At 45.6% G+C, this 19594-nt stretch overlaps 1 protein-coding gene across 1 annotated transcript in view; it reads right to left on the bottom strand.

The window, feature by feature from the left end:
* Positions 1-19594, bottom strand: part of LOC117511747 — a 247328-nt gene that overhangs the window by 44067 nt on the left and 183667 nt on the right. Inside the window, exon 4 of the mRNA XM_034171648.1 lies at positions 17541-17659. Coding sequence (XP_034027539.1) covers positions 17541-17659 — 119 coding nt within the window. The remainder of the gene's footprint in view (positions 1-17540; positions 17660-19594) is intronic.

Raw genomic sequence — 19594 nt, 5'->3', positions numbered from 1 at the left:
TGTGTTTACTGTGTATGGAAAATGTAAACAGCTCACAGGTGCAATTTTCAGACCTTTTAATTCTGCATTGGCTTTCAATTATGAAATGGCTCACTGTCATTCCCATTTGATGACACCACTGAAGTGCCTCTTGCGGCACACTGCATTGTGAATCAACTCCATTGTGAGACAGGATGTGTTATAAAAAGAGATCTTCATGAAACCTTCTGACAAGCTGTGATCTGTACTGGAAAACATTAAATGCTGGTCCATATCTGGAAACAAAATGTAATTCTATATTATTATAGCCAAGTGGCCTCTATGTGTATGTGTGTGTGAGCTGACAGTTGTCATTTGACATGCTTAAGGATGAACGCTGCAAAAAACGTTAAGTTGATAGGACAAATATTTTTGGAGACATTAGCTAAACAATAAACAATGGATGCTCTGGTGCAATGCACCATGGGAGTTAAGGGTTTTGAGGATGTAAATGTTGTTATTGTGGTTTATGTTAGTTTAACAGTGTTGTTGGTGTTATTGGTTTATTGTGTTTTTGAAGCTCAATTGGTTTTATCAGTTTAGTTAAGTCTCATGTTGCTCTTACCATGACTGACGTAAGTTTCATGTTGGTACCATGAGTGAAATGTTTAGTGGTTTTAATGTCTTCACCCACTGTCTTTCTTTGTCAAATTAAAACCACCTGCTTATAGCAGATGTGTGTGCGTGCGTGCATATAAAGTCCATCAGGAACAAATAGAGCACAGCTGACATTTGCTGTTTGGTGTGCTTATGTATTTTGGGTCAAGGATGAACGGCACCAAAATGGAACACCGATAGGACTAATAATTTTGGAGAAGCTATGAATATAAGCTAATGTTGCTAATTACAGTTTGGACTCCAGCAGTAGTCAAGCATCTTTACATAACAAAAACATGTCCGTAAGTGCGTATATAATTGTATATATGTTAAAAATACATGGATGACACAAGAAAGTAAAAGCACTTATGTATTTTCATAGTTGGCCATTTAAAAATCAAATGACAAAATAGAAGTAATAATAAAAATAATTATGATAACAATAACAATAATAATAATAATAATAATATAGTGTGCATATGATAACAACAACCTAAACAATTTATAAATACATTAAGACAGTAAATTAATATTAAAAATTGCATAATTAACAGGAAATGGGGGAAGGTGATGGTCTAGTGCTTAAGGCGTCAGGCTTGAGACCAGAAGATCCTCAGTTCAAATCCCAGCCTGACTGGAAAATCACTAAGGGCCCTTGGTCAAGGTCTTTAATCCCCTATTGCTCCCGGTGTGTAGTGAGTACCTTGTATGGCAGCACCCTCACATCAGGGTGAATGCAAGATTTGTAAAGTGCTTTGAGCGTCTGATGCAGATGGAAAAGCACTATATGAATGCAGTCCATTTACCATTTAGGAAACGAAAGGGTTGAGTTCCTCTTCTAAAAATTGTTGAGGTCTAAGGTTCTAAAAACATTCTGCACTGGCATACCATTCCAACTCATTGGTTATACCCCCATTACACATACGCTGGCTGAGGTGGAATTGCATCAGAATGACACATCCGGCCACAATTGGGAAATATTGAGGTGAGACCTATGGATGGCAGTCTGTGAGTATCTACATATTTGGTCCCATTCTCTGTGCTGAGTGTGTTACAGATGTTCAAAACACGCTTGGCGCCATCGAGATGCAACATACATCTGCGGTCAATATGCAGTTTTTGCGTCATCTGATCGCAGTCTCGATATTTTGATGGCATTAAAACAGTATCTGAAATGAACTGATCATGGCTGGTTGAGCTCTGAGATCGATCGGTCACAGCAAAGTCTGCCAATATGTTATGCCACGGATGTCCACCTCCACTGGACCCCGGCCAGGGAGGCCAAAGGAAATATGGATATGTAATGACATGTATGTAGAACACATTCATCATGTACAGTGGGTGTGAACAGCGCACAATCAAACCGAAAGTACCATGTGCCATTGTGCCTCTCTGTGGTCTCATGCGCAGTAATGCATCATAGCGCACATCAGGCACGGAGCTGAACAGATTGCACCGCTGTAATATACATATTATTACCTGATCACCATCTAAACTCTCTGGGAGGTGTGACGTGGAACTGTATTGCCAGGCCATGGCAAGATTATTAAACATGCAACTCAGCTCCAGGACAGAACCAGGACAGTGCAGAGCGAGAAAGGGTCCAAACCACAGCCTGTGGTGAAAAGACTTTCACCAGGCTGGTGTGTGCTGCAAATAACCACGCACCAATTAAATCCCATGTGATAATCCAACTGACATCACGATGTACAGAATTGGGGGGTGCACATGCACACGTGCCACTGGACACCTTTGCTGAAAGTTTGCTCGCAGTGGGCCAAGCAGTCACACTATGTGTCAGATACAGCTTTGACACATATGGCGTGAGTCCGGTCCATACGTTGGTTGTACTCCAGTGTCCAGTACCGGCAGAGACTGAGCAAAGGGAGGAACACAGCGCTCCCTCCCACTCCGGTTCCATGTTTGCCATCCAGACGTTTAGACATCGGGCAGTCTGCAGTGCCTTTTATGGCCGTCTGACCCGTTGTCCACATACACTATGGATGCTATCGTGAAGGTGTGGACGAGGTAATCTGGATGCATTCTGACACGGGTGACCATGCCTCTTTCCCTCCCGACTGCGTCTAATTATGGAAATTTTTGCCGTTTCGGCCTGGTTCCTGCATATTCTTGCTATGTGTGATGGGAGCTTTAATTTATTACCACCCTTGAAAAATGTCAGCTACCTATTTTAGAAATACTACCCAATCTAAAGCCCGTGGATCCCCAAGGGCAATGCGCTAGTACTATTTAATACTTCAACACAGTTTATTCAGTTTTCTATGAAAACTTGATGAACATGTTGGACCTGAAACAGGTGCCATTACGCTTTGCGGCTGACCTTCATAACAGCTATGTATTCAGCTGTGGCTTTTTTGTGGTACACAGCTCTTTGTACCACAAAGGAACCTGTCATTTGATGCGCCTTAAGTGGGAAGCACCCAACCCTAACTCTAAACACCAGGAGGACAGGTAAATTCCAAAGAGGAAACAAAGAGCAGATCTTATCAAATGGTAGGCAACCTGATTTTCATGTTTATTTTTACTCATGTTAGCACTGTGTTCTAATCTGTCCACTGACATTTGTCGTTGTACTTTTCTCTGGCAGCAGCTGGAACTGCTGAAGAATGAAAAAATTTTGTATAACACACACACACACACACACACACACACACACACACACACACACACACACACACACACACACACACACACACACACACACACACACACACACACACACACACACACACACCAGTGAAAATAACTGCTATCACAGCTTTGCTGCCATGCAGGGTAATAAAATAGGCATAAATTATGTAACACATGTTTGACAAAATAGAATATCTGCAGTAGGCCAAAATATTTCTGAAATAAAGATACATAATTATAGATACAAAGAGACAACAGCACCAACACACCACTCTGCCCTCTGTTGTCATCCCATCACCATGACAACGAGTTTGCTGTGAGGCCCCGGCTGCAAGTTGAGTCACGCAACAGGAGGCAGCACATCACCACAGTCAAACTATCCTGTTGTCACCAACGCATTCGGACATCCTAACACATTAACAGAAGCATCAGTGGAGCGGCGGTGCTCTGTATGTGTGAGCGCACAGTCACTTGATTGTAATCAGTGTCATAATTTCTTATTTGAAAAAGGGCCATTAGGTCATTTAGTGTGTAACACTGATCCGATGCCCAGCCGAGGACAACAACCATGACCCGCTAAAGACTGCAACAAACAGTCTGAGCTCCCACCATAAATCTAACCCATACATTGAAACAAACAAAAAGTAACATAAAAAAAAATAACAAGAAAAAAATGTAACACATTCTTAAAAAAAATCAAATGAAGAGAATTTTTTTAAACCATGCACTTCAGTAACCTAACTAAAAAAAATAATTCAAATAATAATCTGTATACACTTAAAGGGGAGGTGATGGTCTAGTGGCTAAGGTGTTGGGCTTGAATCCAGAAGATCATGGGTTCAAATCCCCACCTGACTGGAAAATCACTAAGGGCCCTTGGGCAAGGCCTTTAATCCCCTATTGCTCCCGGTGTGTAGTGAGTGCCTTGTATGGCAGCACCCTGACATCGGGGTGAATGTGAGGCATAATTGTAAAGCGCTTTGAGCGTCTGATTCAGATGGAAAAGCGCTATATAAATGCAGTCCATTTACTTAAAGACTTGTTTTCAAGTAAGTTGAATCAGGTCAACTGGACTTACTATTTATTGCCTTGAAAACATTTTGCCCCACACTCTCACAAGCGCCACTAGCTTAGTTTATGGCAAGCTAAAAGTGGACGCTCTCTTTTTGGCCGAACCTCTAGCCAGTTTCTGGGTATTCTTTGTTAGTACGTGCCCACGGCCGACATGCTTGATGAATTCCTGTGCAAAAAGTAGTTCCCAGATAATTGTGATAAGTCCTGTGAGATAATGAGTATATCTCATCTAAATTCATTCTAAAATTTACCACTAATAAAATTATAAAGAGTGGCCGTAATAAATATTTAAGAAACGTAACGTTTCTGAGCAACTTCACCTGTTATCGCTCAAACACACTGTAAACATTGATATGATGGAGTTTGATGTGGAAGAGTTCAGAAAGATATGATTGGAATGTATGATTACCATTTACAGTTGGCGATGAAAGACTTGATAACAAGATGTGATAACGAAGCTCCACTGAAAAAGTCTATCTGGGAAGAGACACATTCTGTGTGTTGTCACTCCAACGAGAGTGGCACGCTGAGCAGGGTGGAGAAAGTAGTCCGGCGAGCTCAATCTGTAGGCGAACTATCCCACAATGCCAAAATAGCAGAGATGTCGCTCCAATGAGAGTGGCACTCTGAGCAGGGTGATTTTGCCCATCATCCAGAAAAGCTTCATCAGTTCTAAATTACAGTAGTGAGGGACTCAAATAGCCTACAAGAGCTGGAAGAAACACCATGGCTGTGTGTGTGTGTGTGTGTGTGTGTGTGTGTGTGTGTGTGTGTGTGTGTGTGTGTGTGTGTGTGTGTGTGTGTGTGTGTGTGTGTGTGTGTGTGTGTGTGTGTGTGTGTGTGTGTGTGTGTGTGTGAGAGAGAGAGAGAGAGAGAAGACAAACAAGAACAAAAGGAATGACACTGTAATTCCATATGTGGCTGAAATTTCTGAGAAACTAAGGAGGATTTTTAATAAGCGCAACATTCCTGTGTTTTCCAATCCCAGCAACATCATGAGACAAAAACTGGTTCACCCCCAAAGACCACCCCACACACACCCACAAAAACAATCTGCTATATGCGGGTCCATGGAGAAACCAAACAGCTGTTCAACAAACAAATGGCTCAACTGGTGAACCTCATTCTAAGCAGTTCAGGAAACCACTGTCTACCTGGATCAAAAGGAAAAAGAACACACTTTGAAGACAACAACGTTCATATTTATGCAGGGAAGATTGTTGTTCAAAGGAGGGATCAAGGAAACCATCTTTGTCACCTCTCCTGTTCTGAAGCTCAAAACATGAAAATTCACACCTGAACTTAAGTGGCTTCTGGTGACCAGTGACTCTTAACGCCTTTGCATCACAGTGATGCCAGGATTAATATTTGAGTACTTCACTACTTCAAAATGATGAAGCATTTCTGGATGCAGAGTGAAACATTTTCAAGATGACCTGACTCAACCTACCTGAATACCATAATCTGGAAGACTTAAGATGCCTGACACTTGCACGACTTTGATCCGCAAAGATCAATGTCAACAACTGTCTCCTGTTTTAATTATCTACTCCCATCTCTAGTACTGGATTGTTGTGTTTTGTGTTGTGTCTCTTGATCCACCTTGGATCTGCTGTTATCCAGAATGAAAACAAGGGAGATGCCAAAGGGACTTACTTACCCTTATCCTATTACAGACATTTGCTCCTCCTGATTTTGGCCTGCAATTGTGGATTGATTACAGTGTATGTAAACTCTTTGCTACTGAACTTTGCCTGATTTTGGATAAGACTCTGCAGCAGTCCTGTGAAAGACTGTTACCTATTGGACTGATCTTCCATATTCCTGATTTCCAGCAGTGTCCTGCATTACCTGTTAGCCTGTGACCTCACGGACACCTGCGTTTGAATCTGTTTCATAAAATGAAGAACTCTGAACTCTGGGCAACTGAGAGCCTACACAGAAGAACTCTGAACTCAAACAATCTGGTCTGTTCTCTGTGCTGGGGTCATACTTGGCACACACCATTACATGATTCCATAGTGTGGTGGATGCAGTGACAAGCAGCAACACTCAAAACACTTTGAGACCTATCTTGACCATGAGGACAGGCAAATCTGTTCCACCTCCAAGCATGTCCCATTCAAAGCATAAAACACAAAGGTGTACCTTTCTAACCAAAGATCCCATTTATAAAACTGTGTAGAATCGCGACTAAAACTGTGTATATACTCAAGGACAGCAATGTGCAGCCACATTCTTTTCATCAGAGTTTTTGGTTCTCCTGTATAATTATCAGTGGTCATGGAAGTGTACATATGTGCATGATCCCACTGTCCACTCCCATCTTTAGCCAATAAATGGCTGTAGAAACTCCCACAAATGATCATTTGCATATAAAACCTGTCAGTCAGTTTAAACAATCTTAGCATTCCATCTGAGGATTGGAATGGTAAGCTTATTGACAGGAATCCAAGCTCGATGTTCCTTACAGCAGTGGAAGAAAAAGAAATAATAGATATTTTAAATATGTGTAAATACAAAAAAAATCTATAGATTGTAATTAAATTGATATGAATGTTTTAAAAAAGGTCCTCAAGGGGATCTCAGAACCACTAACATATATCTGTAACGTATCATTACAAACCGGTAAATTTCCAAACAAAATGAAAATAGCAAAGGTTCTGCCACTGCATAAAACTGGGGATCGACACCACTTCACAAATTATATGACTGTTTCTTTACTTCCAGAATTCTCCAAAATTCTAGAAAAAAATCAATAACAGATTAGACAAATTCATAGAAAAACATAAACTACTTTCAGACAGTCAATACAGATTCAGATCAAACAGCTCAACTACACTGGCAATAATTGAATTAACTGAGGAAGTCACAAGCGAAATAAATTACAAACAGTATGCAGTGGGAGTATTTATTGATCTAAAAAAAAGCTTTTGACACAATCAATCATAACATATTAATCAATAAGTTGGAACAGTATGGGATTCGGGGGTAGTATTGCACTGGGTGAGAAGTTACCCTGGAAGCAGGAAACAATTTGTGAAGATGGGAGAGTATATATCACCATGCTTGGACATTGCTTGAACAGGATATCGAGGCTTAGTTGGGGAGAGGAGGGTTTCGAGTTTGGTGGGCTCAGGGTCTCATCACTGCTGATTGCAGATGATGTGGTCCTGTGGGCTTCATCGGCTGGTGAAGCAGCTGGGATGAGGATCAGCACCTCTAAATCTGAGGCCATTGTTCTCAGTAGGAAACCGATGGATTGCCTACTTCGGGTGGGGAATGAGGTCTTGCCCCAAATGAAGGAGTTCAAGCACCTCGGGGTCTTGTTCACGAGTGAGGGGACAATGAAGTGTGAAATTGACTGGAAAATCGGTCCAGCAGTGGTGGTATTGCATTCGCTCTACTGTACTGTTGTGACAAAAAGGGAGCTGAGCCAAAAGGCGAAGCTCTCAATCTACTGGTCAATCTTCATTCTTACTCTCACCTATGGTCATGAGGGTTGGGTCATGACCGAAAGAACTAGATTGCGGGTACAAGCGGCCGAAATGGGCTTCCTCAGGAAGGTGGCTGGTGTCTCCCATAGAAATAAGGTGAGAAGCTCGGTCATCCGTGGGGAGCTTGGAGTAGAGCCGCTGCTCCTTCGCGTTGAAATGAGCCAGCTGAGGTGGTTCGGGCATTTGGTAATGATGCCCCCTTTTCGCCTCCCTAGGGTGGTGTTCCAGGCACAGGTGGAGAGATTATATCTCCACACTGGCCTGGGAACGCCTTGGGATCTTCCAGTCGGAGGTTGTCAATGTGGCCCAGGAAAGGGAAGTCTGGGGTCCCCTGCTGGAGCTGTTGCCCCACGACCCGATCATTGTTCCTTGACATTGTTCTTGTGTGTTGTCTTTGCGCGCGCGTATGTGTGTGTGTGTGTGTGTGTGTGTATACAGAAATAATATTTTGATGATGACAAGAAATGTAAGGTCTCCGACACTTTTGTTTTGCCTTAAATCATGTGTCACCTTATTACCTGAGGCCAAAATATGGTCATCAGGTATTGCAAAGGCTTTGCATTCGTCCATCCCTCTGTCTGTCTGTCTGTCTGTCTGTGTTCAGCATAAGGCCAGTCCTATTACTGCCAGGGTCTTTAAATTCACAGGGACCATTCTTGGGACACAGATGTTGCACAAGTTCAACAATGGCTAACCTTGACCTATTTTAAGAGGTCAAAAGGTCACATTGTTTCTACACACTCTTTCATTCAACATCCATTCTCTCTGTTGTCACAATGTTACATTTACAGGGTGTAGAGAATAGAGAATAGAATTTATTATTATCATTGTACATGACACCAGAAAAAAATACTGTGCATGACAATGAAATTAAAATCTCAGGATAATGAACTTGCAGGACATTGAAGGTAGCTGAACTTGGCCTACTTTCAGGATCAAAAGCTCACATTTTATGTTGGGGTTTGTCCACCAGGGCAGGATATTGGCGCTACTGTATGAGTTGGCCAAGTGAAACATATGTTGCATTTCGTATTTTTACATTATACGGCAGAGGGTACTTTATCATTGCGTTCTATATTTTTTATTTTTCTATTCATCAAATCAGGTTTGATTTTATTTGAAATATGTGTGTACATTAGGCATGTGGAGATTAATCGATACAAATTCGCATCTAGATACAAACGTGTGTGATGCGAGAGCATCAATTCATTCAGTGTGCATCAATTCAATTGATGGGATGAATCGTGTTGCATCGCTCGCTGCCTGCTTGCATCGATTTTTTCCGAGGCACACTGAATGCAACACGGACGGTTCAGGACACTAGAGCGGCTGTTGTTTTTGAGGGTGTTTATCGAAGAAATTGTTATTTCTCTACATTGATTGCAGACTGCAGCGGGTCTGCTTGAAGCTTGAAGCTTCGCTGGTTCTGTGCTTTGTTGGTTTTCAGAAGCAGCAAGTCCGCTGGTGTGAACACCAGCCGGTGTGTAAACTTAAGTTGTCCATCAGGTAAAGGAAATAATAATAATAATAATATCCTCTGTTTTGTGGGACGATGTGTACAGCTGCAAAGTATCGCACAGATTTCGGTTGGAATTAATAACTTCAGAGCGAATTGTCATTTTAAATCAAATGGCAACTCTTTCCAAACGTTATTGTTGGGGAAAGTGAGGAACACGGACCCACAACAGGGGGCGCAAATGAACGGACAATGAAGAAGTCAAATAACAAGGTTTTACTGTTGTGAATTCGCACAACAAACACAACAGATCACAATTGTAAAAATAAACCAATTCCACTGGTGTCGTGTGGGCAGGCTCGACGATAGGAGACGTCCGTCCGAGTCGAACCGGAACCACCCGATTTCCTCTGCCACCGAACCCCGGGAATACTGGAGCCGCCAAGTCCCGAACTCCCAGGTGGCCACTGCCTCCGCTCGTCGGATCCGGTACTGCTGGCGAGGAACAGAAACAGTCAGATGTGGGTGCGGCTGCACCCAGCAACACGTAGGGTGGAAACACCACCTCCACCTCTAGTCACAAACAATACTGCAGTGTAGGGTACTTATCCAATCTAGTTCAGTCTTCAGCTGTCTTAAGCAAAAGCAAAAAAGGTTATTCCTCAGAAATGAGATGACTGGCTGAGTGCGTTACCTTCCTGGTAGAACGATATCTCGGCAATGAGATGGAGATGCCGTCCAGCTGATATACCCCTCAGCTGATGGATGTCAGCTGTTGCAGGTGATGGGTGACGGCTGTCACCTGGGCTGCTCCTGTGAGGCGGCAGCGCCCTCTGGTGCCTGGAGCCCGCACTCCAGGCGGGGTGCCCTCTGGTGGTGGTGGGCCAGCAGTACCTCCTCTTCAGCGGCCCACACAACAGGACCCCCCCTCAACGGGCGCCTCCTGGCGCCCGACCGGGCTTGCCCGGGTGGCGGCGGTAGAAGTCGGCCAGGAGGGCCGGGTCCAGGATGAAGCTCCTTTTCACCCAGGAGCGTTCTTCGGGGCCGTACCCCTCCCAGTCCACCAGGTATTGAAAACCCCGGCCCATCCGTCGGACATCCAGAAGCCGGCGCACGGTCCAAGCCGGCTCGCCGTTGATGATCCGGGCAGGAGGTGGCGCTGGACCGGGAGTACAGAGGGGTGAAGTGTGATGTGGCTTGATTCTGGACACATGGAATACAGGATGGATCCGCAGTGAGGCCGGAAGCTGAAGCCTCACTGCGGCGGGATTGACGATTTGGAGGATTTTATACGGTCCTATGTATCGGTCTTTGAGTTTCGGGGAGGCTACTTGCAGTGGTATGTCCTTGGTGGATAGCCACACTTCCTGCCCGGGGCGATACGTAGGGGCCGGGGTCCGCCGCCGGTCTGCATGGGCCTTAGCCCTCGCCCGGGCCTTTAATAAAGCAGAACGGGCGGCACGCCACACCCGACGGCACTTCCGCAGGTGGGCCTGGACCGAGGGCACACCGACCTCTCCCTCAACCACCGGGAACAATGGGGGCTGATACCCCAAACACACCTCAAAAGGGGAGAGGCCGGTGGCTGACGACACTTGACTGTTGTGGGCGTACTCGATCCAGGCCAGATGAGTACTCCAGGCCGCCGGGTGCGCGGCTGTCACACAACGTAGTGTCTGCTCCATCTCCTGGTTGGCCCGTTCTGCTTGCCCGCTGGTTTGGGGGTGATACCCGGACGAGAGACTGACCGTGGCCCCCAGTTCCCGGCAGAAACTCCTCCAGACGTGCGAGGAGAACTGGGGACCGCGATCGGAGACGATGTCTGATGGTATCCCATGCAGCCGGACGACATGGTGGACCAGGAGGTCTGCTGTCTCCTGGGCCGTTGGGAGCTTCGGGAGGGCCACGAAGTGAGCCGCCTTGGAGAATCGGTCCACTATCATGAGGATGACGGTGTTTCCCTGGGACGGCGGGAGGCCCGTGACAAAATCCAGGCCGATGTGGGACCAGGGGCGATGAGGTACGGGCAGCGGCTGTAGCAAACCCGAGGACATGCGGTGGTCGGCTTTGCCCCTGGCGCAGGTGGTACAGGCCTGGATATAGTTCCGGACGTCGGTCTCCAGGGATGCCCACCAGAAGCGCTGCCGGACGACCGCCACGGTTCTTCGCACCACAGGATGACAGGAGAGCTTAGAACCGTGACAGAAGTCCAGGACCGCAGCCCTAGCTTCTGGTGGGACATAGAGCCTGTTCTTCGGCCCGGTTCCGGGGTCCGGGCTTCGTGCCAGGGCCTCCCGGACGGTCTTCTCCACGTCCCAGGTGAGGGTGGCCACGATAGTGGGCTCCGGGATGATGGGATCCGGGGGATCCGACGGCTCCGTTTTGACCTCATCTTCATGTACCCGGGACAAGGCATCCGATCTCTGGTTCTTGGTCCCGGGACGGTAGGTGATCCGGAAGTCAAAACGGCTGAAGAACAGTGACCAGCGGGCTTGCCTGGGATTCAGCCGCTTGGCGGTCCTGATATACTCCAGGTTCCGGTGGTCAGTGAAAATCGTGAATGGCACGGACGTTCCCTCCAACAGATGTCTCCACTCCTCAAGAGCCTCTTTCACCGCAAGGAGTTCTCGATTGCCGACGTCATAGTTCCGTTCGGCCGGGGTCAACCTGCGGGAAAAATAGGCACACGGGTGAAGGACCTTATCGGTCTTCCCGCTCTGGGACAGCACGGCTCCTATCCCTGAGTCCGAGGCGTCCACTTCAACCACCAACTGGCGACTAGGATCGGGCTGCACCAGAACAGGTGCAGACGAGAACCGACGTTTCAACTCCTGGAACGCGGCATCGCAACGATCCGACCAGGTGAAGGGGACTTTTGGAGAGGTCAGGGCTGTCAGGGGGCTAACTACCTGACTGTAGCCCTTAATGAACCTCCTATAGAAATTAGCGAAGCCGAGGAACTGTTGCAGCTTCCTACGGCTTGTGGGTTGGGGCCAGTCTCTCACCGCCGCAACCTTGGCCGGATCAGGAGCGACGGAGTTGGAGGAGATGATGAACCCCAGGAAGGACAAAGACGTGCGGTGGAACTCACACTTCTCGCCCTTCACAAACAGTCGGTTCTCCAACAACTGCTGTAGGACCTGACGTACATGCCTAACATGGGTCTCAGGGTCCGGAGAAAAGATGAGTATATCGTCTAGGTATACGAAGACGAACCGGTGCAGGAAATCCCGCAAGACATCATTAACCAACGCTTGGAAAGTCGCGGGAGCGTTGGTGAGACCGAACGGCATGACCAGGTACTCAAAGTGACCTAACGGGGTGTTGAATGCCGTCTTCCACTCGTCTCCCTTCCGGATCCGAACCAGGTGATACGCATTTCTAAGATCGAGCTTAGTGAATATTCAGGCTCCATGCAGGGGCGTGAACACTGAATCCAACAGGGGCAACGGGTATTGATTGCGAACCGTGATCTCGTTCAGCCCCCTATAATCAATGTATGGACGAAGTCCGCCGTTTTTTTTACCCACAAAAAAGAAACCTGCACCCATCGGGGAGGTGGAATTCCGGATCAACCCGGCGGCTAACGAGTCCCGGATGTAGGTCTCCATTGATTCGCGCTCAGGCCGTGAGAGGTTGTACAGCCTGCTGGACGGGAACTCACTGCCCGGAACCAAATCAATGGCACAATCATAAGAACGGTGGGGGGGAAGGGTGAGCGCCAGATCCTTGCTGAACACGTCGACAAGGTCATGGTACTCCACCGGCACCGTCCCCAGATTGGGCGGGACTCTGACCTCCTCCTTAGCCTGGGAGCCGGGAGGAACCGAGGAACCTAAACACGCCCGATGGCAGGTCTCGCTCCACTGCACCACTACCCCGGACGGCCAATCGATCCGGGGATTGTGTTTTACCATCCAGGGGAACCCTAAAATCACACGGGAGGTAGCAGGAGTCACAAAAAACTCGATCTCCTCCCGGTGATTTCCTGACATCACCAGAGTTACAGGTGGTGTCTTATGCATGATCGGAGGGAGTAGGGAGCCATCTAGTGCCCGCACCTGCACAGGCGAGGTGAGCGCCACCAGAGGGAGCCCCACCTCCCTAGCCCATCTGCTGTCCAACAGATTCCCCTCCGAGCCCGTGTCCACCAGTGCTGGGGCCTTCAGGGTTGAGTCCTCATAAAGGATCGTAACTGGGAGTCGTGTGGCGATGTGGGTGTGTCCCACGTGAATGTCTTGGCCCACCCCTAGCCCAGTCTCTAGGGGCGGGCGTTGGTGTTTAACCGCTCGGGGCAGTCTCTTACGTGGTGCTCTGTTGAGCCACAAACAAAACAAGCTCCGTGGGCCCGCCTCCTCTGTGCATCTGGTGCCCTAAATGTTGCTCTACTCGTGTCCATAGCTTTGTCAGCAGGGGGAGCTGTGGCCCCACGGAGCGCAGGGGCCGTGGAGCGTGGGGAAGGCGGAGCGCGGTCGGAACCATAAGGGAGAGGGACGGCGCGTGCCCGGCCACGCCCTTCGTCTCGTTCCCGCCGACGTTCTTCTAACCGGTTGTCTAACCGTATGACAAGATCGATGAGCCCATCTAAATCCCGCGGTTCGTCCTTAGCCACCAGGTGCTCCTTAAGAACCAATGACAGTCCATTTACAAAGGCGGCGCGGAGGGCAGAGCTATTCCAGCCGGACCTCGCAGCCGCAATGCGGAAGTCGACTGCATAGGCAGCTGCGCTCCGACGCCCCTGTCTCATCGACAGTAGCACAGTTGAAGCGGTTTCTCCTCTATTAGGGTGATCGAACATGGTTCTGAACTCCCTCACAAACCCATCATGTGTCTGAAGGAGCCGTGAATTTTGCTCCCAGAGCACTGTAGCCCAAGCGCGTGCCTCGCCGCGAAGCAGGTTTATGACATAAGCTACCTTGCTAGCATCGGTCGCGTACATAACTGGACGCTGTGCGAAGACGAGCGAACACTGCATAAGGAAATCCGCGCACGTCTCCGCACTGCCTCCGTACGGCTCTGGGGGGCTTATGTATGCTTCCGGGGAAGGTGGGAGGGGTCGTTGAACGACCAGTGGAACGTCAATGTTACGCACAGGGTCTACGGGAGGGAGAGCCGCAGCGGCGCCCGGAGGGCGCGCTTCCACCTGCGCGGCGAGAGCCTCCACCCTGCGGTTAAGGAGGACGTTCTGCTCGGTCATCAAATCTAACCGAGTCGTGAAAGCGGTGAGGATCCGCTGCAACTCACCGATTACCCCTCCTGCGGACGCCTGCGCGTCCTGTTCTTCCATTGGCCGTTCAACAGCCGGTTGACGCCGAGATATCCTGTTGGGGAAAGTGAGGAACACGGACCCACAACAGGGGGCGCAAATGAACGGACAATGAAGAAGTCAAATAACAAGGTTTTACTGTTGTGAATTCGCACAACAAACACAACAGATCACAATTGTAAAAATAAACCAATTCCACTGGTGTCGTGTGGGCAGGCTCGACGATAGGAGATGTCCGTCCGAGTCAAACCGGAACCACCCGATTTCCTCTGCCACCGAACCCCGGGAATACTGGAGCCGCCAAGTCCCGAACTCCCAGGTGGCCACTGCCTCCGCTCGTCGGATCCGGTACTGCTGGCGAGGAACAGAAACAGTCATATGTGGGTGCGGCTGCACCCAGCAACACGTAGGGTGGAAACACCACCTCCACCTCTAGTCACAAACAATACTGCAGTGTAGGGTACTTATCCGATATGAATCTAGTTCAGTCTTCAGCTGTCTTAAGCACAAGCAAAAAGGTTATTCCTCAGAAATGAGATGACTGGCTGAGTGCGTTACCTTCCTGGTAGAACGATATCTCGGCAATGAGATGGAGATGCCGTCCAGCTGATATACCCCTCAGCTGATGGATGTCAGCTGTTGCAGGTGATGGGTGACGGCTGTCACCTGGGCTGCTCCTGTGAGGCGGCAGCGCCCTCTGGTGCCTGGAGCCCACACTCCAGGCGGGGCGCCCTCTGGTGGTGGTGGGCCAGCAGTACCTCCTCTTCAGCGGCCCACACAACAGTTATAATACAAACAAACTACAACCGACCACAACTGTTTTTTTGCCCCAAAATGAAACATCCTGTGTTTTTTATGAATTACATCCTGGCATGCAGAGCTCAGCTCAGAGTCTATGGAGTTACATTTGTGTCATTAATATCTGAAAGGAAATGCTTTTGACAAAAACTACATATTTTTTTATTTCTATTTCTGTCCAGAGATCAAGGATCCATTATGTAAATCAAGGATCCAGTGACCATGTACAGATTTTACAGATTTTTCTTTATGTCTAGAGATCAAGGATCCAGTGACCAATTTCATATTTATTTACTTTAAGACTCAATAAAATGTTGTTGACACAGAAAACCTGTAAAGCCTACTTTTAGTACACAGAAAATTCACAGGAGGTATTGATCAGGAAATCAATAATGGCATCGATATTGATCAAATCTTATCAATGCACATTCCTAATCGTGTCGCACCAAATCGAATCGTATCGCATTATGAGGAATTGAATCACCATCAAATACATATTAAATCGCAGTGAATCGGGAACAGGGGTGAAACAGGGCAGTAAATTGTAACATACACCATCGTTGTTATTGCAAAGTTCGACAGATGAAGACATAAGTCAGGAATGTTTGCATATTCTCACTGAAGAAGACAAATATAATGTTATGTCGTTAATTAAGAAATGAGGTCAACACATACAGACACACACATACTTAATCATGGTCATGTCATGCAACATCGCCGCTCTGCAAAAGAGGTGAAAGCAAAGCGAAAAGGCCACACACATTCATACTCATAAAACCCGCCTTCCCTTTCTACACGCTCACTCATCCATTCGTGTACTCACACACACACACACAAACACACACTGTTTTACAGCCCTTCTCTACTTCACCCTAACATGAAGCTGTGAATGGGGATGAAAGAGGCATTCCCAGTTTCTCCGATCACTTCCACAGAAGCTTAATGTTCTTTCTCAGCTATCAGGGGTGTCTTTTGGTGTTCCTCACTCATCTCTTTCCAGCGTGGTCACTCAGTTTTTGAGAACTGCCTACTTGACAAAGTTCTACCATACAGTACCATACGACTTGTATTTCTTAATGATTAATGTAAATGAAGTCCAAGACATATTCGGGTACTTGGAAATGTTCATGTATCCATCCTCTGACTTGTCTAAAGAAAATTGGCTGTAAAAGTGATGATTTAATTCTTGCATTTTAAATAAATTTCCCCTGTCAAAACTTTTTTTGGAATGTGTTGAAGGCCTTAAATGCTGGAATGGATGTTGATTAACAAATGAAATGAAGCTGGCCACGCAAAACATAAAATATGTCAGGCTCATACTGTCTGCAATGAAATACAAGTTAAAGTAAATCTAAGAATCACTGTATTTTCATTTTCTATGTATATCATCACATCTTTTTGTGATTTGGAGTTGTAGTTTGTCATTAACGTTTATTCTGTCAATATGAAGGAATTATGTATAATAGTGGTTGTAATTCCTAAATGGTCATTGCAATATTTTTTGTTAAAGCCCCTGAATGGAAGTTGAAAGCCTCTACTCCACACATATGGTGACAATTTCAAATTCAATGTGATGGTGTATTGATTACAAAAAGTCTGTCAGTGTATGGACTTGACTGTCAGTGCGCTCATAAATTATTTGTCAGTAGCCTCTAATGAGCTGTTAAATTAGGTTTTTAAATAATAAAGCTTTTGGTGAAGGAATTGGCTCTGAACGCAACACCACTCCGTGCTCTTTGTTGAATATAATGTATGTTCATATGAAGTATTCATGAAAAATCCCACTTTTTGAGAGCTGGGATGAGCACACACTCCATCAGTCACGTGACTGCATGTGTTTTTCACCTGTGTCCTTTGGATTGTTGAAGACAGGTTAAACACAAAATATAAATTCGTGCAAGATATAAATTATGATTGGGTGATTCATTGATTTTTGACTTCATTTGTGATTTTCACTTCCAACAATTACATAACTAATGTAATCAAGATAAAATGATTGTTCTGAATTGATTTGGACAATATATAACAGTGTACTGCTGTCATGCAAAGACATTTTCTTCTTGTGCTGGGCAAGCATTAATGCTGAGTTGTGTTATGCCATGTCAAAACGATTCTCAGACATGACCAACACCGACATATGCAAATTTAAGAGGTATTATAAAGTAGAGTTGTGGATTTTTACCTCCAGGAGGAGGCTGTTTTCACTGAAGGTGCTACACAGCAGAAGGCTCTCTTTCCTGGACTCTGGACTAGACGCTGGTGCATTGACAACAAGCTTCCTGGAGGTCTTGTCTTGGCTCGCTGATTTAAAAAAAAACAGAGAGAGAGAGAGGAAATTATGGAACAAATGATAATCAAGATGAAGTATTAACTTTTGATAAAAGCAAGAGGAGGGTTTATGGCAATGGTGAAGAAAGGATTTTATACAATGGAGAGATATGCATCCACATGAAAAAAAAAGCAATGATTGTGCTTTTAAAGTGTGCCTGGAGGACTGGCCTCAGTCTCAGTGGCCGCTCTGGCAGTGCACTTGAACAAGTAACAGGAACTGGCCTGCGTGGTGGGCACACAGACCACAAAGTAACACTGCAGGATGGCACAACTTTACAATATTCCTTTCACGCAATACAGCCACATGCTGAATTTACTAAGGCAGCTTTTAAGACATCTTCTTGATTGCCATTAGAGATAATGAACTCTGCTCACTCATTAAGGGAACATTTACTGTGGAATTATTTGAAGACCTCTATTAAATTGCACAGCACATTAGATAATTATAATTACCTCCGCCAATGAAGTTGATGAAGTTCAAGGTCATAGGTCAAAGGTCAAAGTCAGGAAAAAACTTGGAAAATTGCTATCCTTTAACATTGAATGAATTTTCAAAAATTCTTAACTCTGTCAAAAAACATCACATTTCTTTCATATTTGAGCGTGATATGTAGGGTGGTATCCTTTATCGAGTGACAAAGTTTGATATGGATCTGATCCAGATTACAGATTTTGTGGCTATTTAAATTTAACATTGAAAACCCTATTTAATGTATATTTGGCATTATATCTTAATTAAACATACCCCAATCACTCTCATATTTGAAAGTGAGCTGCAGAGTGGCACTCACTATCGCCTGACAATGTTTGATCCGGATCTAATCTGGATTGTGCATTTTGTGGACATTTGAATTTAATATTGAAAAGCCCGATTGGTGAACATTTTGCATTATATCTCAATCAAAAGTGCGTCAGTCACTCTAATTTTCTGTTATGGATTTATCCACACCACCAAAATTAGATGGAGATTCCAATTTTATGCCTGTTTGTCTGTCTTCCAGTTATCAGTCGGAAAGCAGCTGCCAAAACCCAATGACAAAATGCGCATAGCAGAGATAACCAATATTCTGTGAAAATGATCTGAAAAAGGATTCAGAAACTGAAAAGGGTGAGAAAAAAAACTGACAACACCACAAAAAACTTTGATTCAAGTGCATGAACTAAATACATACTCCTGACATTTGATCACATCTAATTTATCTTATGAAAAGCCACTTCTAACAGGACTTTAATCTTGAAATTTTTTTCCCACAGAAACATTTGGGGGAACTGGAAACTAATACTGGCAGAGGTTTGCGCTTTATGAGCGCGGTGCTCTAGTTTTGGTATGTTATTGCTGATGAACTGTAGTAATTATGCTGGTGTTATTACTGAATCCAAAAATTTGAAGCATTCCTGAAATGAAGCCTTCCTAACAAAATATGTCTTCTTCCTTCAGCTTCATTCTTTTGGAGAACAACTAAGATTGATACAGTATTAAATAAATAAATATTAAAAATTAAGAGGGCAATTGAAGTCCATTCAAATAACTGAGATCTTGTTTGGGATTTTAATCGAGTCAAATCATATTCGTTTCATTCTAGCCTAGTCTGGATCAATCTCCGTTTTGTTGTCTAATGGTCGTCGTGATTGGAACCATGCCATTCAATATTTGCGATGATGGTGAGTAATAACCATCACAGAAGAAAACATTTTTTTGGAAGAACTTTGACGATATAAACTGTGAAATGCACAGTAATGAGTGCTCCATCCTGTGCTGCTGAATGTTTTTCTCCTTTGGGTCTGCTCAATGTAAGCACATTTTGGGTCAGGTTCACTTATTCTTGGGCCTGTTTAGATCCTTGGGCCAGTTGCAGGTTACGTCTCTCCTTTAAATTAATTTATCATTGTGGGATGTGTGCAGGC

Source organism: Thalassophryne amazonica, chromosome 1, assembly GCF_902500255.1.
Source record: "Thalassophryne amazonica chromosome 1, fThaAma1.1, whole genome shotgun sequence".
Classification (NCBI taxonomy): Eukaryota; Metazoa; Chordata; class Actinopteri; order Batrachoidiformes; family Batrachoididae; genus Thalassophryne; species Thalassophryne amazonica.
Note: the sequence above shows the minus strand (reverse complement) of the source record. Positions and strands in the feature narration are given on the sequence as shown.